Source organism: Perognathus longimembris, chromosome 24, assembly GCF_023159225.1.
Source record: "Perognathus longimembris pacificus isolate PPM17 chromosome 24, ASM2315922v1, whole genome shotgun sequence".
Classification (NCBI taxonomy): Eukaryota; Metazoa; Chordata; class Mammalia; order Rodentia; family Heteromyidae; genus Perognathus; species Perognathus longimembris.
The window spans coordinates 7154463-7174776 of NC_063184.1; the positions used below are offsets into that span (position 1 = coordinate 7154463).

At 41.5% G+C, this 20314-nt stretch overlaps 1 protein-coding gene across 3 annotated transcripts in view; it reads left to right on the plus strand.

Annotated features, from left to right (window-relative positions):
• The window catches only part of Pde5a (phosphodiesterase 5A), a 132719-nt gene that overhangs the window by 110585 nt on the left and 1820 nt on the right, over window positions 1–20314 (plus strand). For all 3 annotated transcript variants that reach the window (XM_048333439.1, XM_048333441.1, XM_048333440.1), the window contains exons 14-19: window positions 1241–1335; window positions 6867–6954; window positions 12464–12564; window positions 14917–14994; window positions 16904–16967; window positions 19351–19425. In XM_048333439.1, coding sequence (XP_048189396.1) covers window positions 1241–1335; window positions 6867–6954; window positions 12464–12564; window positions 14917–14994; window positions 16904–16967; window positions 19351–19425 — 501 coding nt within the window. The remainder of the gene's footprint in view (window positions 1–1240; window positions 1336–6866; window positions 6955–12463; window positions 12565–14916; window positions 14995–16903; window positions 16968–19350; window positions 19426–20314) is intronic.

Consider the following 20314-nt stretch of genomic DNA (forward strand, 5'->3'; position numbering starts at 1 on the left):
CACTGAAAAGTATTGCTTTTGTGACATAATAAATGATCATCTAATATTATTTTACTTTTTGCTGGGCCTGAGACTGAACTCAGGGCTTGGGCACTGTTCCTGAGCTTTTATGCTCAAGGCTAGCACTCTACCACTTAAGACACAGCTCCACTTCTGGCTCTTTTGCTGGTTAATTGGAGATAAGAGTGTCATGGACTTCGCTGCCAGGGCTGGCTGCATGATCTTGTGATCTCAGCCTCCTGAGTAGCTAGGACCACAAGTATGAGCCACTGGTGCCAGACTTATTCATTTATATTTTAAACCCTACTTACATTATTAAGAGTTCCCACAGAACAATGTGAACATGATCATTTCACTTGGGCTTTGGCTTTTTGGGGTTTTGTTTGTCGGTTGGTTTTACTAACAAGAGGCAGCAGGAGTACAGACAGAACATCAGGCATTCAAAAATAACCTATAAGTGGGCACCTGTGGCTCAAGCCTGTAATCTTAGCTACTCAGGAGGTCGAGATCTGAGGACCATCAAAAACTGAAGTGGAACGGTGGCCCAAGTGGTAGAGCACTGCCTTGAGCACAAAGAGGCTCGGGGACAGTACCTAGGCATTGAGTTCAAGCCCCTCAACTGACCACCTCCCCCAAAAAAACCTACATTTAAGTTGGAGTTATGTGACTTTCACAACCCAAATTTTTATTTCTAACCATCTTTTTTCAGTTGTTCTGCTTAATATTTGCAACATCTACAATCCTTAAGGTACAGCAACTGATAAACAATGTAGCAGGATTTGCAGGAGATTAAGAAAAAACAATTATTTAAAGTTTATTATGATAATTGGATTATATAGTCCAGTTATCCAATAGTGTATAATCCAATATAGTATATAGTCCAATGGTGTGGCTCAAATGGCAGAGGACTAGACATGAAAAAGAAAGCAGAACCAGAGCACAAGAGCCTGACTTCAAGCCTCAGCTACCATCACAAAAGTAAATGAGTGTACAGATTATTGCTATTTGAGGCATTTAAGTCTTTTGTTGTTGTTGTTGTTGTTGACAAATGCCATTTGTGGTGATCCCTCCGTGAAGGACAGGGTCCTGTGATTCCTTACGGGACTGGAGACTGGATGAGTTCTTTGTGTCTAGACACAGTGCATACGTAGACATGAGTGGCTGACTGAAAGCAGTAGTGGAATACCTTTGACAGATGGTCCCTTTCTTTTCCTTCCCTCTGACGCCTGTGGGGACACAGAGCAAGCTGACGGAGCTGGAGATCCTGGCCCTGCTCATTGCCGCACTGAGCCACGACTTGGATCACAGAGGTGTGAACAACTCCTACATACAGCGGTAAGATGCTTCTCCCCAGCAAAACTGGAAAACGTTTCCTTCAAACTTCACTGGGGAGGTTGGAGGCATGGCAGCCAGGGAGCAAAAGTGTCATATAACAAATTCAAACCCCAATCTCTGGCCAAAAAAAACACCACAAAAACTGGGGTTTTAAAGTTAGAACCATCGAAAATTTTGAAACTTTAATGTGCTGTCAACTTTGGAACTAGTAGGCCAGACTAACATACTAAGTTGGCACTGCATAGAAATGAATAACCATATTGGTCTAGAAACATTAAACTCGTTTTGTTTCCATTTGTACCAGGTTAACACACTGTGTTAATATATAAGGTCTTCCTTGTGTGGGTTTGATTACAGAGACTAATAAAGTATTCTCTAAATCATGAAAAAGAAAAAGAATAATCATAGGAAATAATTGATGGTACAAAATTGTACTTGGTCAAGCTCCCATAACATCTTGGTTATATTTAAGGGAAAATGGAAAATAATAATGCAAATCCAGTGCTGTGTTGGTCACATTTCAAGCCTGAAGTACAAAAAAATATTTATGTTGAGTCTTATTTCATTCGATAATTCCTATGAGTTTGGCTTTAGTTTAAGATAACATTGAGAAGTGCTTAGCTTGGCTGGGCTCTCACTTAGTGAGCTCACTCTGCTCTGTAGGAAGAGGATTTGAGTCCAAGTAGAAACTACATTGTGCTGTGTGGGAGAGCTGGGGCTTTGTAGTCAGGCTTACATTCAAACCTTTGCTCTTCTAGAACATAGCCTTGGCCAAGAGAACTAGTTTCTTTATACTTTAATTTTCTTGTGCATGTATGTGTACGTGCATATGCATGCCAGTACTGGAGCTTGAACTCAGTGCCTTTGCCTTTTACTTGGCATTTTTGTTCAAGGATGGAGCTCTACCACTTGAGCTACACCACTTTGGCTTTTTACTGGTTAATTGGCAGTAAGAGTCTCATGGCCTATCCTCTCTGGACTGGCTCTGAACTGTGATCTGCAGATTTCAGCCTCCTGGATAGCTGGGATTAGAGGCATGAGGCACTGGCACCTGTCTACTTTAATTTTCAGATGTGTAAAGTGGAGATGATAATAGCAAGTGCACCTAGTGTGGGTCCAAGGTTTCAGACCCACACGTCAAAACCAGGCAGGAGGCCCCATGTTTTTCATGTTAAATCCTAGCAGCAGATGCTACAGGTAGTTGTTTGGGTGGGAGGTGATTTTAGGCTGTACAGCACCAACCAAGTAACTGTGGATACCTAAGTTTAAACCTCAAATACCATCAAAGAGGAAAAAATAAGAAAATAAATAAATAGAGGCTGGGCGCTGGTGGCTCACACCTATAATCCTAGTTACTTGAGATCACAGTTCAAAGGGAGTCAGGGCAGGGAAGTCCATAGACTCTCATGTCCAGTTAACTATCAAAAAAGCTGAAAGTGGCAAAAGCACAAGGACAGCACCCAGGTACTGAGATCAGGTTATAAGACATGCGTGCATGCACACACGCGCACACACACACACACACACACACACACGATACTGATCTTTGGCACTAGGCTTTCATACTTCTCTAAGGCTATACTCAATTGTGTTGACATAGGAAATGATAAAAGTGGTGTCACATTTCATCAGTTTTTCTTTGAGCCACTTTTTTTTCCTCACAGCAATTGGCTGAAAGGAGCCCACATTGTCATAACAAAAATAATCTCTCACAACTGAGATTAAGTGTGCAAATGATTTGATGAATGCCGAGATTTCTTAAGGCAGTTCCAGATGTGTGTTGTCTTGAGGGCATATGAGAACAGCTCTCTGATCACAGTCCCTTGATCTAAATACACAGAGAACTTGAGGCCCCAGGAATTGCAGTAAGGATGGGAAAAGATGCAAAGCTCTTGGCTGCCATAGCCAGGCCACTGTCTCCTCTTGAAAATCTAAGTGTTCTGCAGAATTGACTGAGTGAGATGCCTTTGCCAACACTGGGATCTAGGAGAAGTCATATCACCCTAGAAAAAATGAGATGAACATAAAAGGGGCTCTATGGAGGACAGAGGTCAATGCCATTAGAGTATATTATATGCACATATGAAGATGCCACGATAAACCTCATTATGTACTATATTCATAAACAGCTTTGTCATGAGGCACCTCCTTTGTACAACTACCTAAAAGATAATAAATCTAAAAACAAAGAACATCCAGGCACCAGTAATCCTAACTACTCAGTAGGCTGAGATCTGAGGATCGCAGTTCAAAGCTAGCCAGGATAGCAAAGTATGTGAGATTCTTATATCCAATGAGCCACCAGAAAGCTAGAAGTGGAGCTGTGGCTCAAGTGGTAGAGCTATAACTCAGCAACAGCACCCAGGCCATTAGTTCAAGCTGAGGCCTAGCACACAACAAAAGAAAAACAGTGGGGATAAGGGAATAAGAAAGCAATAGATAAATTCAAGTCACCATCATTATATGGAATAACACAATAAGATCCTTTGTACAGTGAATATGTACTAATAAAACATGTTTCATATCATAGTCAATAGTGACTCATCCCTGTCATCCTAGCTACTCTTGAGTCTGAGATCTGAGGATCACAGTTCAAAGTCAGCCCAGGCACACAGATCTGAGAATCTCATATCTCCAGTGAACCAGGAAGTGGAGTTGTAGCCCAGGTGGTAGAGTGCCATTCCTGAGCAAAAAAGCTAAAGGACAGTGAGCGCCCGGGCCCTGACCCAACAGACAACGTGCGCACACAGAACACATATCTATGTAATACAGCATTTCATAGTCAGGCTGACCTCACATTATTAGCATGCAGACTGTTAGGGTATAGATTTCACTGAGATGCTATGTTGCCCTACTTAAGAAAGAAACCTCAAATATTTTTCTATTTTTCCTTTGTTTATTTAAAAATAATTACCCGGAAGAAAACATCATCTCTCTTGGAAAAAAAAAAAAGTCCTGGGAAAAATCACAGATTGCAGAATCTTGTTTTCACACACCACACAGCAGATTTCAACCAAGTAATCATAATCTCTTTTTTCTTTTTAGTTAAGACATTTATAGAGGTTTGTTATTTCTTCCTATATCCCTGTGGTTAGAGAAAAGCAAGATTTTTCCAGGGATTTTTTTTCCTCCTTTCCTTTTCTTACTTGGTGAAGGAGTGATTCCTGAAGTAAGACACTTAGGATAGTAAATGTATCATAAACATTACCACAGAAAGTACTGTCTTCTAAAAACATTCAGACCGATATCATCCGATATTCACAGATTGACATGTTAATAAGATCAAAAGAAGAATAAAACATCAAAAAGAGGGAGAAAAGTTGTTTATAGGGTAGCATGGTTAGAGACTGAAATTAACCTCCTTCATGCATTTTTTAATCTGAACTTCAAAAGGCTGTCCAAGGGGGTTATGATTTAACATGCTCATCTAAGTAAGTGTCCAGTATATCTAAGTGTCCAGCACTTCTTGATTACAGTCACCCCTCTCATCATTGTCCCCTGGCCCCCAGACTCATTTCACACTTCCTGTATCACATGTATATATTGTGGTGGCTCACACCTGTGATCCTAGCTACTCAAGAGGCTGAGATCTGAGGATCCCGGCTCAAAGCCAGCTTTGTAAAGTCTGTAAGATTCTTACCTCCAATCAACTACCAAAAACACCAAAAGTGGAGCTATGACTCAAGTGATTGATAGAGAGCTAGCCTTGAGCAAAAGCAGCACAGGGACAGCACCTAGGCCCTGAGTTCAAGCTCTAGGACTCCCAAAAAAATACCTTCTTGTTGTATTAGCCTTGTTTCTTTTTCATTCATCTACCCTCTCCCACCGTACCCCTTACAATCTCATTTCAGCTTCTTGGCACTCATGTTGTTAAGCTGTCTGTTAACTGTGTAAAAGATTTATTCCATAAAATGTCACTCCCGTGTATACTATACTTTAATCAACTAAACGCTGTATATGAGCATATGCCTCTATGTCATTCATTCTTGAACAACTTTTCAGAAATTAATGTGAAGCAAGACATCCCTTAAATAGCAAGCTGCCCCTTCATCTGTTGTTCAATCCTTTGATTCTTTCCTTGACCATCAAGACTGTCATTGTGTGGAATCCTATGAGTGCTAGGAGAGTGTTGGAAGTTCGTAGTCCATGTGTATTCTCCTACATGGATGGGGAAGAAGGGAGTAGGAAGCCAGTGGCTGAAGTCACACATCCACTAGAGAAAATGGCCAACACTTAGGTGGCATAGAGAAGTCTCCTGCATCATCCCTACAGCCAATGGAACATTGTTTTGGATGTATGTATTTAGTCAGATTCAAGTTTGATGATCCTAAAGTCATACAGAAATAATCCTAGGTGATATATCAGCCAATGTAAGCAGCCAGAGTTCTGGCACTTTGCTGAGCAGAAAGACAATTATAGGATATCATTTGTGCTCCATCTTCCCATCCTCCATTTGCACATCCTCAATTCAGCCCTCATCTCTCCCTCTATTCTCCATCCTCTAACCTCCATCCTCCAACCTCTATCCCCCTTCCTTCCCTCCCTCCCTCCTCCTTCCTCCTCCATTCTCCATCCATCCACCATTTTCCAACCTCCATCCCCCCTCTACCCCTCCCTCACTCCATGCTCTCTCCCTCTAACTTCCATCCTCCCTTCCTTCCCCCCTTTGTCCTTCATCCTTACCCCCTACATTACTTCTTCGTCCAACCTCTAGCCTCTATCTCCCTCTCCTTCATCTAGGCTCCCTTCTTCCTTCCCTCTTCCTCCCTCCCTCTGTCTTCCCTCTCTTTCTGCTTCCACCTTGATCTACCACCCTCAATCCTCCCTCCTCCCTTTCTCTCCTCTGTCCTCCATCCTCCCTTCCTTCTTCCATTCTCCATCTCAATCCTCGATCTTTCATCCTCCACCCTTCACTCCATCCTCCCTCCTCCCTTCTCTCCCTCCCTTTCCTCCTTCACTGATGGTTTCCCCTTGCCTGGATTTTCCTCACTCACACCCAGTTCATTTCATTCCACCGCAGTCAATTCTTTCCTTATATGCGGACACGACCATGAGTAAACTGACCTTCAACCGAGCATTATCTCAGAGGAAAAGGTAACATAAATTTGTTTTAAATTTCAAGTCACTTGTGTTTTGAAATTGAAAAAAATACTGTTGGCACGATCATACTTAAAATCCAGTCCCTATTTCTTACATCTTTTGTTTATTCAATGTCAAAGCCCGCGACTTGTAACCAACACCAGGTTCATTTCCCCTGAGATGACCTTACACTTTTCTCAACAGAAGAGAAAATCAGTCATCTGATTTATTTTGTGCAGTAGTTCTGTTAGTTAAACAAGAAGCTAAGCTCCCATAAACTATGAAAAAAAAAAATCCAGAAGTAGAGCTGTGGCTCAAGTGGTAGAGGGTTGTCCTTGAGCAAAAAAAAGCCCAGGGACAGCACCCAGGTCCTGAGTTCAAGCCCCACGAGCAGCAGAGAATGAGTAGTAAAGAAGAACATGATTTTCTTTCTTCATCTAAATCCTCTACAGAAGCGAGCACCCGCTGGCCCAGCTCTACTGCCACTCCATCATGGAGCACCACCACTTCGACCAGTGCCTGATGATTCTCAACAGCCCCGTAAGTACTTCCTTTTGGCTTGTGGAATTTTAAAAGGAAGCTTTTATAAATTGCTTTATTTTTAGGTTTTGGACTTCTTCCCAGCCTCATAAATTCTTGAACACACTCTATTCCTTTTTGGGTAACAAAGGCAAAGCCCAGAACCATGAGTGATCTCCCTGGCCTCTCCACTCACTGCAACCAAACAGCCTAATGATGCCTGATAGGGATATTTTGGCCACTCAGCCTGATTCAGTTATTCCCTATTAGAAAGGAAATTAGCATATATATTTCTTTGCTCTTGATGAATTCTGCTTTAAAAAATCAAATGAAGTGCATTGTGTAGTTCTGACTTCATTTTCACAAAGCAGTACTGAATTTTTGCTTGCTTTTTTTTTTTTAACAGTGCTGGAATTGAACCCAAGATCTAATGTGTGCTAGGCAAGATTATTGAGCCACAAGCTCGGCTCTCCCTTTTTTTTTTTTTTTTACTTTTTTATTGATATTATAAAAGTGATGTACAGAGGGGTTACAGTTATGTAAGTTAGGCAGTGAATACATTTCTTTCTGGACAATGTCACTCCTTCCCTTGCTCTTTCCCAGATTTTTCCTCCAGTTCCCACCCATTTCATTTTCAACATAATGTCCAGTGAGCACCACTGCTGCGTTTGTTCAACCTTTGTCCTTCAATTACTGTGCCCCCTTTACCTTCCCAGACAGGTAAACAGACAAGACAGAAAGAAAAGAAAGAAAAACAGTCAAAAAGAGCAAACCTCTTGTTTCCATCTCCTGTATAGCACTCCCTTTTTATTGAAACTTGTAACCAGTAACAAACACAGTTTTGTTAACAACTTGTTGAAATTAATATTTGTCAATATAAGAAAACATTTAACAAAAGGGTGTAAGAGATAGAGGAGTAAGGTTAATTGGAGTACATTGTAAACATGTAGAAATGTTATAGTGAAATTTCCCCATGTGTAACAAATGTAAACTATAAAGCAAAAGAAAAGGTAGAAGATGTGCTAAATTAACTTACTTAAGGAAAAATAAGATGAAAATAGCACATCAGAAAGTTAGCAGTGGTTGTGTTTTTCTAGTAAAATTATTAGTATGTTTTATATTCTCTTTTTGGTTTGTTTAATCCTACTTTTTTGTATGTGCACAGGTCCTAAGGCTTGAACTCAGGGCCTGGGTGCTGTTACTGAGTTTTTTCATGCAAGGCTAGTGCTCTACCCCTGGAATCACATCTCCACTTCCAGCTTTTTTGGTCATTAATTAGAGAGAAGAATCTCATGGACTGTTCTGCCAGGGCTAGCTTCAAGCTTTGATCCTCAGATGTCAGCCTTCTGAGTAGCTAGGATTACAGGTGTGAGTCACTGGCACCGGCATGTATTTACTTTTATGATAAAGTAGAATTGGAAGTTCTAACCAGAACCAAAACCAAGCATAACAAATGGTGCATAATCTTGAAGAGATTTTTAACACCATGTCTTTAATTATGCCCAATGTGGCTGATTTTGCCTTAAGCCAGGGAAAAAAATTATTCCACTCACTATTGTATAAATAGAAGCCCCTCACCAGGAGTCAGTAGCTCAGACCTGTAACCCTAGTTATTTAGGAAACTGATATCTGAGGATCCAAGTTCAAAGACAGTGTAGGCACAATAGTCCATGAGACTCTTATCTTCAGTTAACTACCCAAAAAGTCAGAAGTGAAGCTATGGATCAAGTGGCAGAATACTTTTCTTTGAGCTCAGGGACAGTGCCCACCTCTGGGCTCAAGCACCAGGACTGATATCAAAGTAAATAACTGCCCTTCTACTCAATCAATGGCTAAGTCCTACTACGTAATAGACAGCTGTCAGTTCATAAACCCCAAAGTGTCCATTCTTGATTTGAATCTGATTTAAAGTTTCAGGTCCTCCCCTCTCCTACCTGGCAGACTTCTCTTGCTTGTTCCTTCGTGTATCTACCATGTCCTTCCTCCTCCAGGCCTCTGTGTAGTTTCCTACTCCTCCAGCCAGAGAAGGGAAGGAAGGCCAGAGAGACGTACGAGGGACTTGCAGGCCTCACTCTTGCTTGAGGTGGAGGAGAATGAGTTCTCAAAGTGGCTGAAAGATGGAAAGTCCTGCAATCTAAGTAGAATACGGGCTTTCCGTGCATATGGCTGTGAGTTCTATCCCTAGCACAACAAAAAGGGCTGGGGGTGCATGGGAAAGATAGGCAATCTGTTCATGTTACCTCCTAAGAAAGGCTAAATGAGGTCTAATGCAGACCGGTTTGCAAAGATCGCTGATTGCTTACATGAGTTGCTTCATGTCTGATTGGTGATTAGAAGCTTGTACATAAGTCTAGAGTAGAGTACCAGAACTGTGTGTGTGTGTGTGTGTGTGTGTGTGTGTGTGTGTGTAACTCAGGACCCGGCTGCTCCCCCTTAGCTTCACTCAAGACTGGCACTCTACCACTCAAATCACAGATTCACTTCCAGCTTTTTGCTGGTTAATCAGAGATAAAGAGTCTCAGAATTAGCTGGGCGCCAATGGCTCACACCTGTAATCCTAACTACTCAGGAGGCTGAGATCTGAGGATCGTAGTTGGAAGCCAGCCTGGGCTAGAAAGTCTGTGAAACTCTTATCTCCAATTAAATCACAGAAAAAAACAGCAGTGGTGCTGTGGCTCAAATGGTAGAGCGCTAGCTTTGAGCAAAAGAAGCTCAGGGACCATGTCTAGGCTCTGAGTTCAAGCCTCAGGACTGGCAAAAAAAAAGTCTCAGAGATGTTCCTGCATGAACTCCCTTGGATCCGGATCCTCACATCTCAGTCTCCTTAAGCAGCTAGGCTGGTAGGCTTGGGCCACCAGGGCCCCAATGGGAATTTTGGCAAGAAAACCGGTTTATCTTGTCTTGTCTTGCTTTTCACATAATTAAAAACAGATCCTCATGCCCCAAGCTCCAACGGTTTTCCTGTGGTCTACTCTTACACTTCTTCCCACAAAGTATATAATCTCTAGTGTGCAGTTTTCTCCCAAGACTGAGACTGTTGCAGAAATGTATGTCATGTTACCCTGGAAATATCTGTACTTCCCTCAGAATTGGCTGTTTCAGTTGAAACTTTCTTTTTAAAAATATCTTATTACAAATGCATTTCCAAAGCAAAAATAAAATAAAATAAAAAGCATGCTAGCATATTGAAAACATATTTGGTAGCTGTCCTATTACAGCTGCTCTTTTACTACATAATGTAAGTTATTACATGACTCGTTACTACTTACCATCCAGGGAGTCCCCTGTGTCAGTATGGTTGGTTCAGATCATAAGACCTGTCTATAGATCATATCTTTGTAACTACATTTATATGCAAAAGAAATTACAGACCCTGCTTCAGGGAAGAAAAATAAAAATCTAAAGGAAAATAATTTTCTGCCTGCAATAATTTTTATCCTAATATAAATAAGAGTATCAGAAGTTTTCACAACTGTTTTCTTTGGCTCATAATCTAAAAATGATTTAATATCTAAAAATAATGTTTATGGACCTGGCACCAATGGTTCATGCCAGTAATCCTAGCTACCCAGGAGGCTGAGATCTGAGGATCAAGGTTCAAAGCCAGCCCAAACAGGAAAGTGCAAGAGACTCTTATCTCCAGTTAATCACCCAAAGAAAGCAGGAAGTAGAGCTGAGGCTGAAATGCTAGAGTGCCTTGAATGGAAAAGGTTAGGGCCCTGAGCTCAAGCTCCAGGACCAGCACAAAATATAATAATGAGTAATAATAATAATTTTGTTTTTGGTTGTGTCTACAGATTTTTGTCATCAATTAAATCCATACCACAATGTCAACATTAGTTTTAGTATGACCAGTTTGGTGATCACCACCCTTGCCTCAGGATTTAATTTTTCTTGGCCCTGAGATTTAAGAAGCACATCTGACTCAATTTACAGATGTTTTGAGTGTATTCTGAGTGTCCAAGCTGTGTCTTTTACTGAGTTCATGATGAGAGAATGACTGTGTTTTAAATTACAGGCAAGAAGCAAGAATGATTATATAGCAAAGCCCTTTCCGTGATCACGCAAGGCTTAGCCTGCTTTAAGTAGATGCCTCAGCCCTTGTGAGTAGCACCCATGTGCACCAGCTAGGAAGCACGCCTTGGTCTCCAGACCTCTGCCAAGCTGCGCTGTCAGGTTCCCAGAGAACACATGGTGGATCTTGATATTGATTGAGATGCTTAGATTTGCACCAGCAAACTGGGCTCCAGTGGTTTACACTTGGAATCCTGGTTACTTAGGAGGCTGAGATCTGAGGATCACAGTTCAAAGCCAGCCCAGGAAGGAAAACCTAAAGATTCTCATCTCCAATTAACCACCAAAAAGCTGGAAGTGGAGTTGTGACTCAAGTGGCAGAGCACCATCTTTGAGCGAAGGAAATGCTAAGGGATAGCACCCAAGCTCTGAGTTCAAGCCTCAGTACTGAAACGGTGTGTGTGTGTATGTGTGTGTGTAATGTGTGTACGTACATATATTTTTTGCACCAGACATGTTATTCAAATGTTTTCGAATTTCACAACTTTCATAATTTTAAGTTAACCTGCATGCTATACATGTGTTTTGTGTTTAAATAAAGAGAAAAATTGTGAAATGTAGAATTTTACAACTTTCATGTTTTGATTCCCAAGAATAGGACTTGAACTGATGACCTTAAACTCTTCCTCAACTTTTTTGCTCAAGGCTAGTGCTCTGCTCTACTACTTGAGTCACAGTTCCATTTCTGCCAGTTTGCTCGTTAATTACAGATGAGAATCTCCAGAATTTGTCTTCCCTAGGGCAGTTTTGCAGCAAGACCCTGAGATTTCAAACTCCTGAGTAGCCAGAATTATAGGCCTGAGCCACTGGTACTGGTCTTCATTCTTTTTTTATGGTGTATGTTAAATTGTCTGTAATTAATGATTGCTTCTAGACATTTCCATGCAGGCATATGATGAATTTTGGCTCTACTCACCTGCTCTGTTACTCTCCTTACTTTCCTTCTCTTGCTCCCTTCTCCCCTTCCACCTCCCTAATCATTCTTTTATTCTTGACTCAGTTTTGTTTCCCCTCACTTGCACAAATGAAGGAAACATGCAATACTTGTCTTTGTGGGGCTGGATTATTCCACTGACCATGATGATGACCAGTTCTATTCATTTTCTGCCAAATGGCCTAATTTAATTCTTCCTTGTGGCTGAGTAAAACTCCGTTCTTTACATCCATTAATATGGCTCTTGATGTCTTTTCAGTTTTACTTATTATGACAGTATAGCAATTAATTTGCCCAAAGGAAATAGATAAGCAGTGATTAGGCCCAGGAAGCAGACAAGTTGGAAGCACATGCACACATAGGCAGGTGTAACATTATTTTATTTCATGGGATTTAAAGAAGCACAGATCCTGTAAAGCACAAGTTCAGAATAGTGAACTTGTGTGCAAGGAATTGTATCTTCATGTGTGTTTGTGTCAGCACCTTCTGCAGGCGGATCACTAATGATACTTTTTTTTAAAGGGCAACCAAATTCTCAGTGGCCTCTCCATTGAAGAATACAAGACCACATTGAAGATAATCAAGCAAGCTATTTTAGCCACAGACCTAGCACTCTACATAAAGTAAGTCTTAAGAAAATTATCTTCCAAAACAGGTCTTAAAAGTGTTAGCAGCTGACTGGGCACTTGACTCATGCCTACCTACTCGGGAGGCTGAGATCTAAGGATCATAGTTTGAAAGCCAGTCCAGACAGGAAAGTTGATGAGACTTTTATCTCCGATGAATTTCAGAAGTGGTGCTGTGGCTCGAGTGGTAGAACATTAGCCTTGAGTAAAAAAAGGCTTAGGGATAGCATTCAGGCCCTGAGTTCAAATCCCAGGACCAGCGGGTACGCTCACACACAGTGTTTTCATTATTTCCAGTGTCTAACACCTACATTAAGAAATCTCTATAAGGTTAAAAGAAAGTCCTAACAATGCTGTGATAGCTGTAATGAAGTTCCTTGAAGATAACCTGAGAAGTCTACTCCTTCCATCCCCAACTTCTGTTCATGTCACAATTCCTCATTCTGTCAGCCAAGCCTAGGTAGACCAGGAAAGAAGCCAAAATTCAAACAAGTAATTCTTGTTTCTGGTTTTTTTTTTTTATGTTGGCAGAGGAAGATTAAGTTAATGTAAAACTTGGAAGTTAATGATTCTAAAATAAGACTACACAGTACAGTGCTGTGTTGTGATAAGGCCCTTTTATGATTGCTATGCATTTCTGAAGGCTAGCAAGCACTTTTCCTGCCTTTGAACAATCATGAAGTTACAACCTGCAGAGAGTGTTTTCAGGTATAGGAAGACTGGGAGGCAGGAGCCACCCTTGCGGGACTTGCTGTAGCACAGGCCTCCCCTTCTACACAAGGACTAGAGTCAAGGTGTTAGCCTCTCTCATGAGAAGGAAGAGAATGCACAGCTCCAAATATCTACCAGCTATCCAGTGCTCTCTATCTAACTTCAGCATCTGCTTCATTGAACTGTGGAGCACTTTAAGGGTAGTTAAAATTGAATGTGGAGGAGGGCACAAAGGGGATGGGGGAATGACAGAGGGGTGCCTCCTATCAAGAAGCACTGGACACCTAGAGGGACACAACCCTCATACAACCCTTTGATGTTCAAAAATAAAACTACATAAATAAAAATTTTGGAGGGGGTGGGTTGTCAGTACTGGGCCTTGAACCTCAGGGCTGATTCCTGAGGTACTCAGGTACCATCCCTGGGCTTTTGGGCCCAGGGTTAGCTCTCTACCACTTGAGCCACAGCATCATTCCAACTTTTTACTGGTTAATTGGATATAAGAGCCTCACAGACTTTCCTGCCTGGGCTGGGTTTAAACCATGATCCTCAGTCTCAACCTCCTGAGTAGTTAGGATTACAGGTGTGAGGCACTGGCACCCGCTAAATTAAGCCAAGCCCCAGTGGTGATACATGCTTATAATCGTAACTGCTAAGGAGACTGAGATCTGAGGATCATGGTTCAAAGACAGCTGGGGCAGGAAAATCCATGAGACATTTATCTCCAATTAGCTACCCCAAACGCTGGAAGTAGAAGGCAGAGCACTAGCCTTGTGCGAAAAAAGCTCAGAGACATTACCCAGGCCCTGGGCACTGACACTTATACTAATAATAACAACAACAATAATGGCAAAAGAAAATACAGTAAATTTCAGTGTATTCAAAACAACCTCAGAGGGCTGGGAATATGGCCTAGTGGCAAGAGTACTTGCCTCTTATACATGAAGCCCAGGGTTCGATTCCCCAGCACCACCTATATAGAAAATGGCCAGAAGTGGCGCTGTGGCTCAAGTGGCAGAGTGCTAGCCTTGAGCAAAAAGAAGCCAGGGACAGTGCTCAGGCCCTGAATCCAAGGCCAAGGACTGGCAAATAAATAAATAAATAAATAAACCAACCTCAGAATACAGATTTGTATTAGTGAGTATTTGAAAAGTACCTTGAGTCACACACCACACAGCCTTCCCGGGCTTGTCAAGCCCAGTGAGCATCTCCTCTGATCCCTGTGAACTGGCTTTTAATTTGTGATACTTCATCCTATACAGTAAATTTTATACATAAGATTTTTCTTTTCTTCAGTCTTATGTCTGGCTAGATTTTAAAACACTATGAGAAGAACAACTCTTGTTGATTGCTCAAGAGTCATATCAATGTTGTATATACAAGAAGTATTTATTACATATCAGATTATATTATATTTACTGAATTAAAGGGGGGCTGAACTCAAACCCTAGTACTGTTCAAAAACAAAAACGTAACTGAAGAGTGAAAATAAGTACTAAATGACTTTTTAATGTTGATTTTTAGATGTGGGGGTTCTATAATGACTTTTTTTCTCCAAATATTTGCTCTCTGAGTATCAGAGTCTACAAGTTGATAAGAGACTGGGAACTCAACATAATATTTTTCTTCATTTTCAAGGAGACGAGGAGAATTTTTTGAACTTATAAGAAAAAATCAATTTGATTTGGAAGATCCTCATCAAAAGGAGCTGTTTTTGTAAGTCCAGTTTCTCTTCCTGGTTAATTTGCTCACTGTGAGTTATTTGTTAACAACATGATGATTTTTGAGGCTGCCAGACTTCACTGGAGTACTTTTGGAAGGACTGCCTACCAATGTTTACGTGAAAATAAATACACATGCAAATTCAAGGGAGTAAGTTGCTCCTTCCTTTTAGACTATTAGAATGGAATAAGTAATAGACTTGACTTCCCCTCCATCTTTGGATGAAAGACCTGAAACTACTTTCCTATTTTGTGGGAGCAAGAAGATGGCTGCACTGAATACCAGTGGTTCACACCTATAATCCTAGCTAATCAGGAGGCTGAGATCTGAGGATTGAGGTTGGAAGCCAGCCAGAGCAGGAAAGTCTATAAGACTCTTAACTCCATTTAACCAGCAAAAAGCTAGAAATGGAGATACAGCTCAAGCATTGAGCAAAAAAGCCAAGTAAGTTTAAGTCCCAGTATACATACACACACACACACACACACACACACACACACACACACACACACACACACACACCACACAAATGGTGGCTATAGAGCATCCATTTAACTTGACAGCTTAGCAGCTCTGTTAAAATTGGGGCCCTTTGGGATCTCTATTTCTGCCCACCAGTACACATTTCCCTCCCTTCTAGCACCTTTGTTCTTGTTGGGAGGCAGTTGTTTTGTTTTCATTTTGGTTTGGTTTTACAATATCTATGCTGTGGCAAGAACAGGATCAACACAAAGGAGCTAACACTTAGTCATCAAAAGAGAATAGTGTGCACACAATTTTGATGTCAACACTGCTTTAATAAACGGAGATTCCCTTGCATACCATGAAAGACACAAATTAGAAGGAAAGAACAGAGGGATTCCCAGCTGTCAGTTGTGTACAGCCATATTTTTCATGGGCCTTTTGAAATAGCTCAGTACAGAAGAGAACGCCTCCTGCTGTGATTAGTGAACACTTGTTCTCAATAACAAGAGAGATACAAGAGGAGCTTCATCTGAGCTGTTCTTTCCTGGCCTGACTCTTGTGGGGAAGTCAGCAGTGGGCCTGACAGGCGCCTGCCCCTCTGCTGGTGGGAATGTAGTTGGAGACAGATGTACTGTCAACTATTATTGAAATCCTTTGTGGCCATGACAATCAAAAATATCTCCAAGCTGGATGCTGGTGGCTCATGCCTATAATCCTAGCTACTCAGGAGGCTGAAATCTGGGAACTGTCGTTCAAATCCTGGGTGGGGGACTGGGAATGTGGCTTAGTGGTACAGTGCTTATCTAGCATGCATGAAGCCCTGGGTTCAATTCCTCAGCACCACATAAACAGAAAAAGCCAGAAGTGGCGCTGTGTCTCAAGTGGTAGAATGCCAGCCTTGAGTAGATGAAGCTCAGGGACAGTGCCCAGGCCCTGAGTTCAAGCCTCAGGACTGGCAAAAAAGATAAGAGTCTCCTTCCCAGAAAAGGCTTCAATCCACAGTTCTTAGATCTCAGCCTCTTATATAGCTAGAATTATAGGCATAATCCAACAGCTCCAAGTGCCCATCATAATTTCTGCTGGAGCACTTTTATCTGTGATATCTAGTATTATCCTTTAATCATAGCTCAGGCACCAATGTTTTCATTGCTCTGTCTTGAAATAAATATGAATAATAATAGCAGGTATATTTTACCCAAAAGTGAATCCTGAGCTTGTGCCAGTCTGGAACGAAACACAACCATCTGAGGAAGTGATCCAAGCAGGGACGATTATCATCACAACCTCAGTCAGAAGTCTGGAAACTCTGTTTCTCTGGTCTCCACAGACTGCCATTCCTCTTGTGGAGAAGTCTTAGTGATCGGCATTATTAATGATGATTTACGGAGGTGTGTCTTCACTGCAGAGTTAACCTGCATCTGGTTTTCTCCCCCACCAGAGCCATGCTCATGACGGCCTGTGACCTCTCCGCCATCACGAAGCCCTGGCCCATCCAACAGCGGGTATGTTGTATGGCAGCGGTGACAGCAGAGCTACAAAGTCAGAATAAAAAAAGACCTTATGCTTAAAGTTGCTTCCAAAGGCAACACTCAGGGAAGGCTTCTCATAAGTCTTTCTAGCTTTCTTTTTTTGTGCTGGTACTAGGGCTTGAACTCAGGGTCTGGGTGCTATCCTTGAGCTTCTGTGCCCAAGGCTAGTGCTCAACCACTTGATCCACAGCACCACTTCCAGTTCTTTGGTAGTCAATTGGAGGTAAGGGTTTCAGGGACCTTCCTGCCTGGGCTGACATCGAACTGTGATCCTTGCATCTCAGCTCCTGAACAGCTAGGATGGTAGGCATGAGCCACAGGTGTCTGGCTCTTTTTTTTTTTTTTTTTTTTTTTGCCCGCCCTTGAATTCAGGCCTGAGCACTGCCCCTGGCTTCTTTTTGCTCAAGGCTAGCACTCTACCACTTGAGCCACACCGCCACTTCCAGCCTTTTCTGTTTATGTGGTGCTGAGGAATTGAACCCAGGGCTTCATGCATGCCAGACACGCACTCTACCACAAAGCCATATTCCCAGCCACTGGCTCTTTTTTTAATTATCAATTTTTGTTTTGCGTTTTCTAATTTTTAAGCAGAGTTCAAAGTGGATAGTTCGACATAACAACAAGAAAAAAACCTTTCCCTTTATGGCCAAAGTAGTTTATTTGCATGTGTGAAAACACAACAGTGAAACCTGCTAAAATTGATTTAAGAAGCCAGAATTAGGGAGAGTAAAAGAGAGTGGCAGGGATGAACTGAATGATGTATGGGAAAGTCAGAACTAACAGAGGTTGATCAAAAAACATTCAAAAAGTAATCAGATTACCAGTCTTCATCACCATGACTTTTCCCACCATTCAGAACAAAATGAATCCTTCATATATATAATATATATTATATGTGATAATATATATTTCCTTGTGTAAACTTAGTGTTCAAAAAAGGTTTTCTTTGTTCCAGAAGACTGGTTTACACTATCTGTTTGATGTGTTAAGATAAAGAACACTGAAACCTAACTGTTGACATTTTCTTCTGTGCTACTTCTGGCTAACTTTGGGTTTATGATTTTTGGAGATTTTTTTTAATACGTGCCTTTGGTTTTCCTTATGGTTGTTGGTTAAGCTAGGCTTCTCCTCCTCTCTAAGGTGGCATTATCGAGTACTTGGAGGAAATGTTGGGGTCAGATGTGAGAGGGATGGAAGTGTAAATAAATACAAGTCCTTCTCTCTGAGTAGGAGAGCTACCATAACACGTCTGCCATAACAAAGGCAGAAGACAGTGGGCTGTATGGTGATGTTCATATTACATTTTTTGTTCTGGGGAATGGATTTTTGAATTTTAATGTATTATCAAAGACTTTTGCCAGTCTGCTGTTGCTCAAGGCTGTTGGTGACGTGAGACACAGCACAGAAACGAGAGGTTCAAGTCATGAATCACACGGACACAGAAAACAAGGTTAAACCCCACAGATGTGCCATTGCCCTCTCTGCACAGGTCATTTGACATCGCTTTCAGCTCTGCATTAAATATGATCAGGAGCCATTTCCAAATAGGAAAGGAGACAGGAAGATTTTTCATTCCATTTGTCCTTTCTTCAGAATCAAACCCTTTGACCTATTGTTTTATTGAAGGGAGGGGGAAAAAAGGAAGAATTGAAGGGTTTAAAAATAAAATTTAGCCAGCCACTGGTGACTCACACCTGTAATCCTAGCTATTCAGAAGTCTGAGACCTGAAAGTGATGGTATAAAACCAGCCAGGGAAGAAAAGTTCATGAGACTTTTGCCGCCATTTGACTAGCAAAAAGCTAGGTATGGCTCAATTGGTAAAGTACCAGCCTTGAGCAAAAAAGCCAAATGAGAACAAAAGGCCCTGAGTTTAAGCCTAAGTACCAGCACTAAACAAAAAATACATACATGCATATATACATGGAACAGCAAAACAATCCTAGCTGCTCAGGAGGCTGAGATCTGATTATCACCCCAGGCAGGAAAGTCTGTGAGACTCTTATCTCCAAGCAAACACCCAAAAGCCAAAAGTGGAGATGTGACTCAAGTGATAGAGCACTAGCCTTGAGCCAAAGAGCTCAGGGACAGTACTCAGGCCCCAAGTTCAAGTCCACGACCAGACATGGGGAAGAATGAATGAATGAATAATGGATGAATGCAGTAATGGAGAGAGAGGAGCCAGGCATGGATACCTGTGTCTGAATGTCCTGCTGTTGCTGATTGGCTAGCCTCCTTCTGCAAGTTACTTCATCTCTGCACTTCAGCTATGCACTAGACTTTCTGATCGTCATTCAAAGCTTCTTCAGAGTGACATGGTTTTTCCCTCCCCAAAACAAAGCCTGGTATTTATTTCAGATAGCAGAACTTGTAGCAACTGAATTTTTTGACCAAGGGGACAGAGAGAGAAAAGAGCTCAACATAGAACCCACGGTAAGTAGGATGCCTTCTGGGTAGCAGTTACTCAAATGTATATTTTCTTAATTATATGCTTTTGATTTTCCCTTGAGACAGAGTCTCAAGACAGTAGCCCAGACTAGCCTCAAATTTAAGATCTTCCTGACTCAGCCTTCTGAGTGCAGGTGTGCACCATCACACCCCTCTAAAAAGACTTGTTTTCATCATATCGTACCACGTTTTTATTTTAGCAATTTGCACTTTTTTTCCATTTAAATATGATGAACTGCTTTTTATCCCAACAGATGGTCTCTCATGTGGCATTTGTCAAAATTACATGAAATAAATGTCATCATTCTGGAGCCACTGCCTTTGGTATAATGAGGGCTGCAGTGTTCATATTACAAAGAGCACAATAATAAAACATCGATGTTGCTGAGTTTATGTTTGCCATTTCTTTGTTATTCTGTTAGGATAAATTCCAAGGAGGGAACATGGAATTTAAAGGTGTTATTTAATCCATGCTTCCTTTGTTTTTTAGAGAGGGTTTTTCTGTATTATTTTTAAGTGGCGTACAAGGGAGTATATGAATGCAGTGCATTGTGACCAGTGTCATCCCTTCTCTAGTCTCTTCCCCCTTCCACCCACTCCTTCCCTTACATTTCTTTTTCTTTTCTTTTCTTTTTTTTTTTTTGCCAGTCCTAGAGCTTAAACTCAGGGCCTGGGCACTGTCCCCGAGCTTCTTTTGCTAGCACTCTACCACTTAAGCCACAGTGCCACTTCCGGCTTTTTCTTTGTGTAGTACTGAGGAATCGAACCCAGGGCTTCATGCATGCTAGGCAAGCACTCTACCACTGAGCCACATGCCCAGCCCCCTTACATTTCTTAATTTTGTGATATATACAATGAGTTCTTGACTTTATTC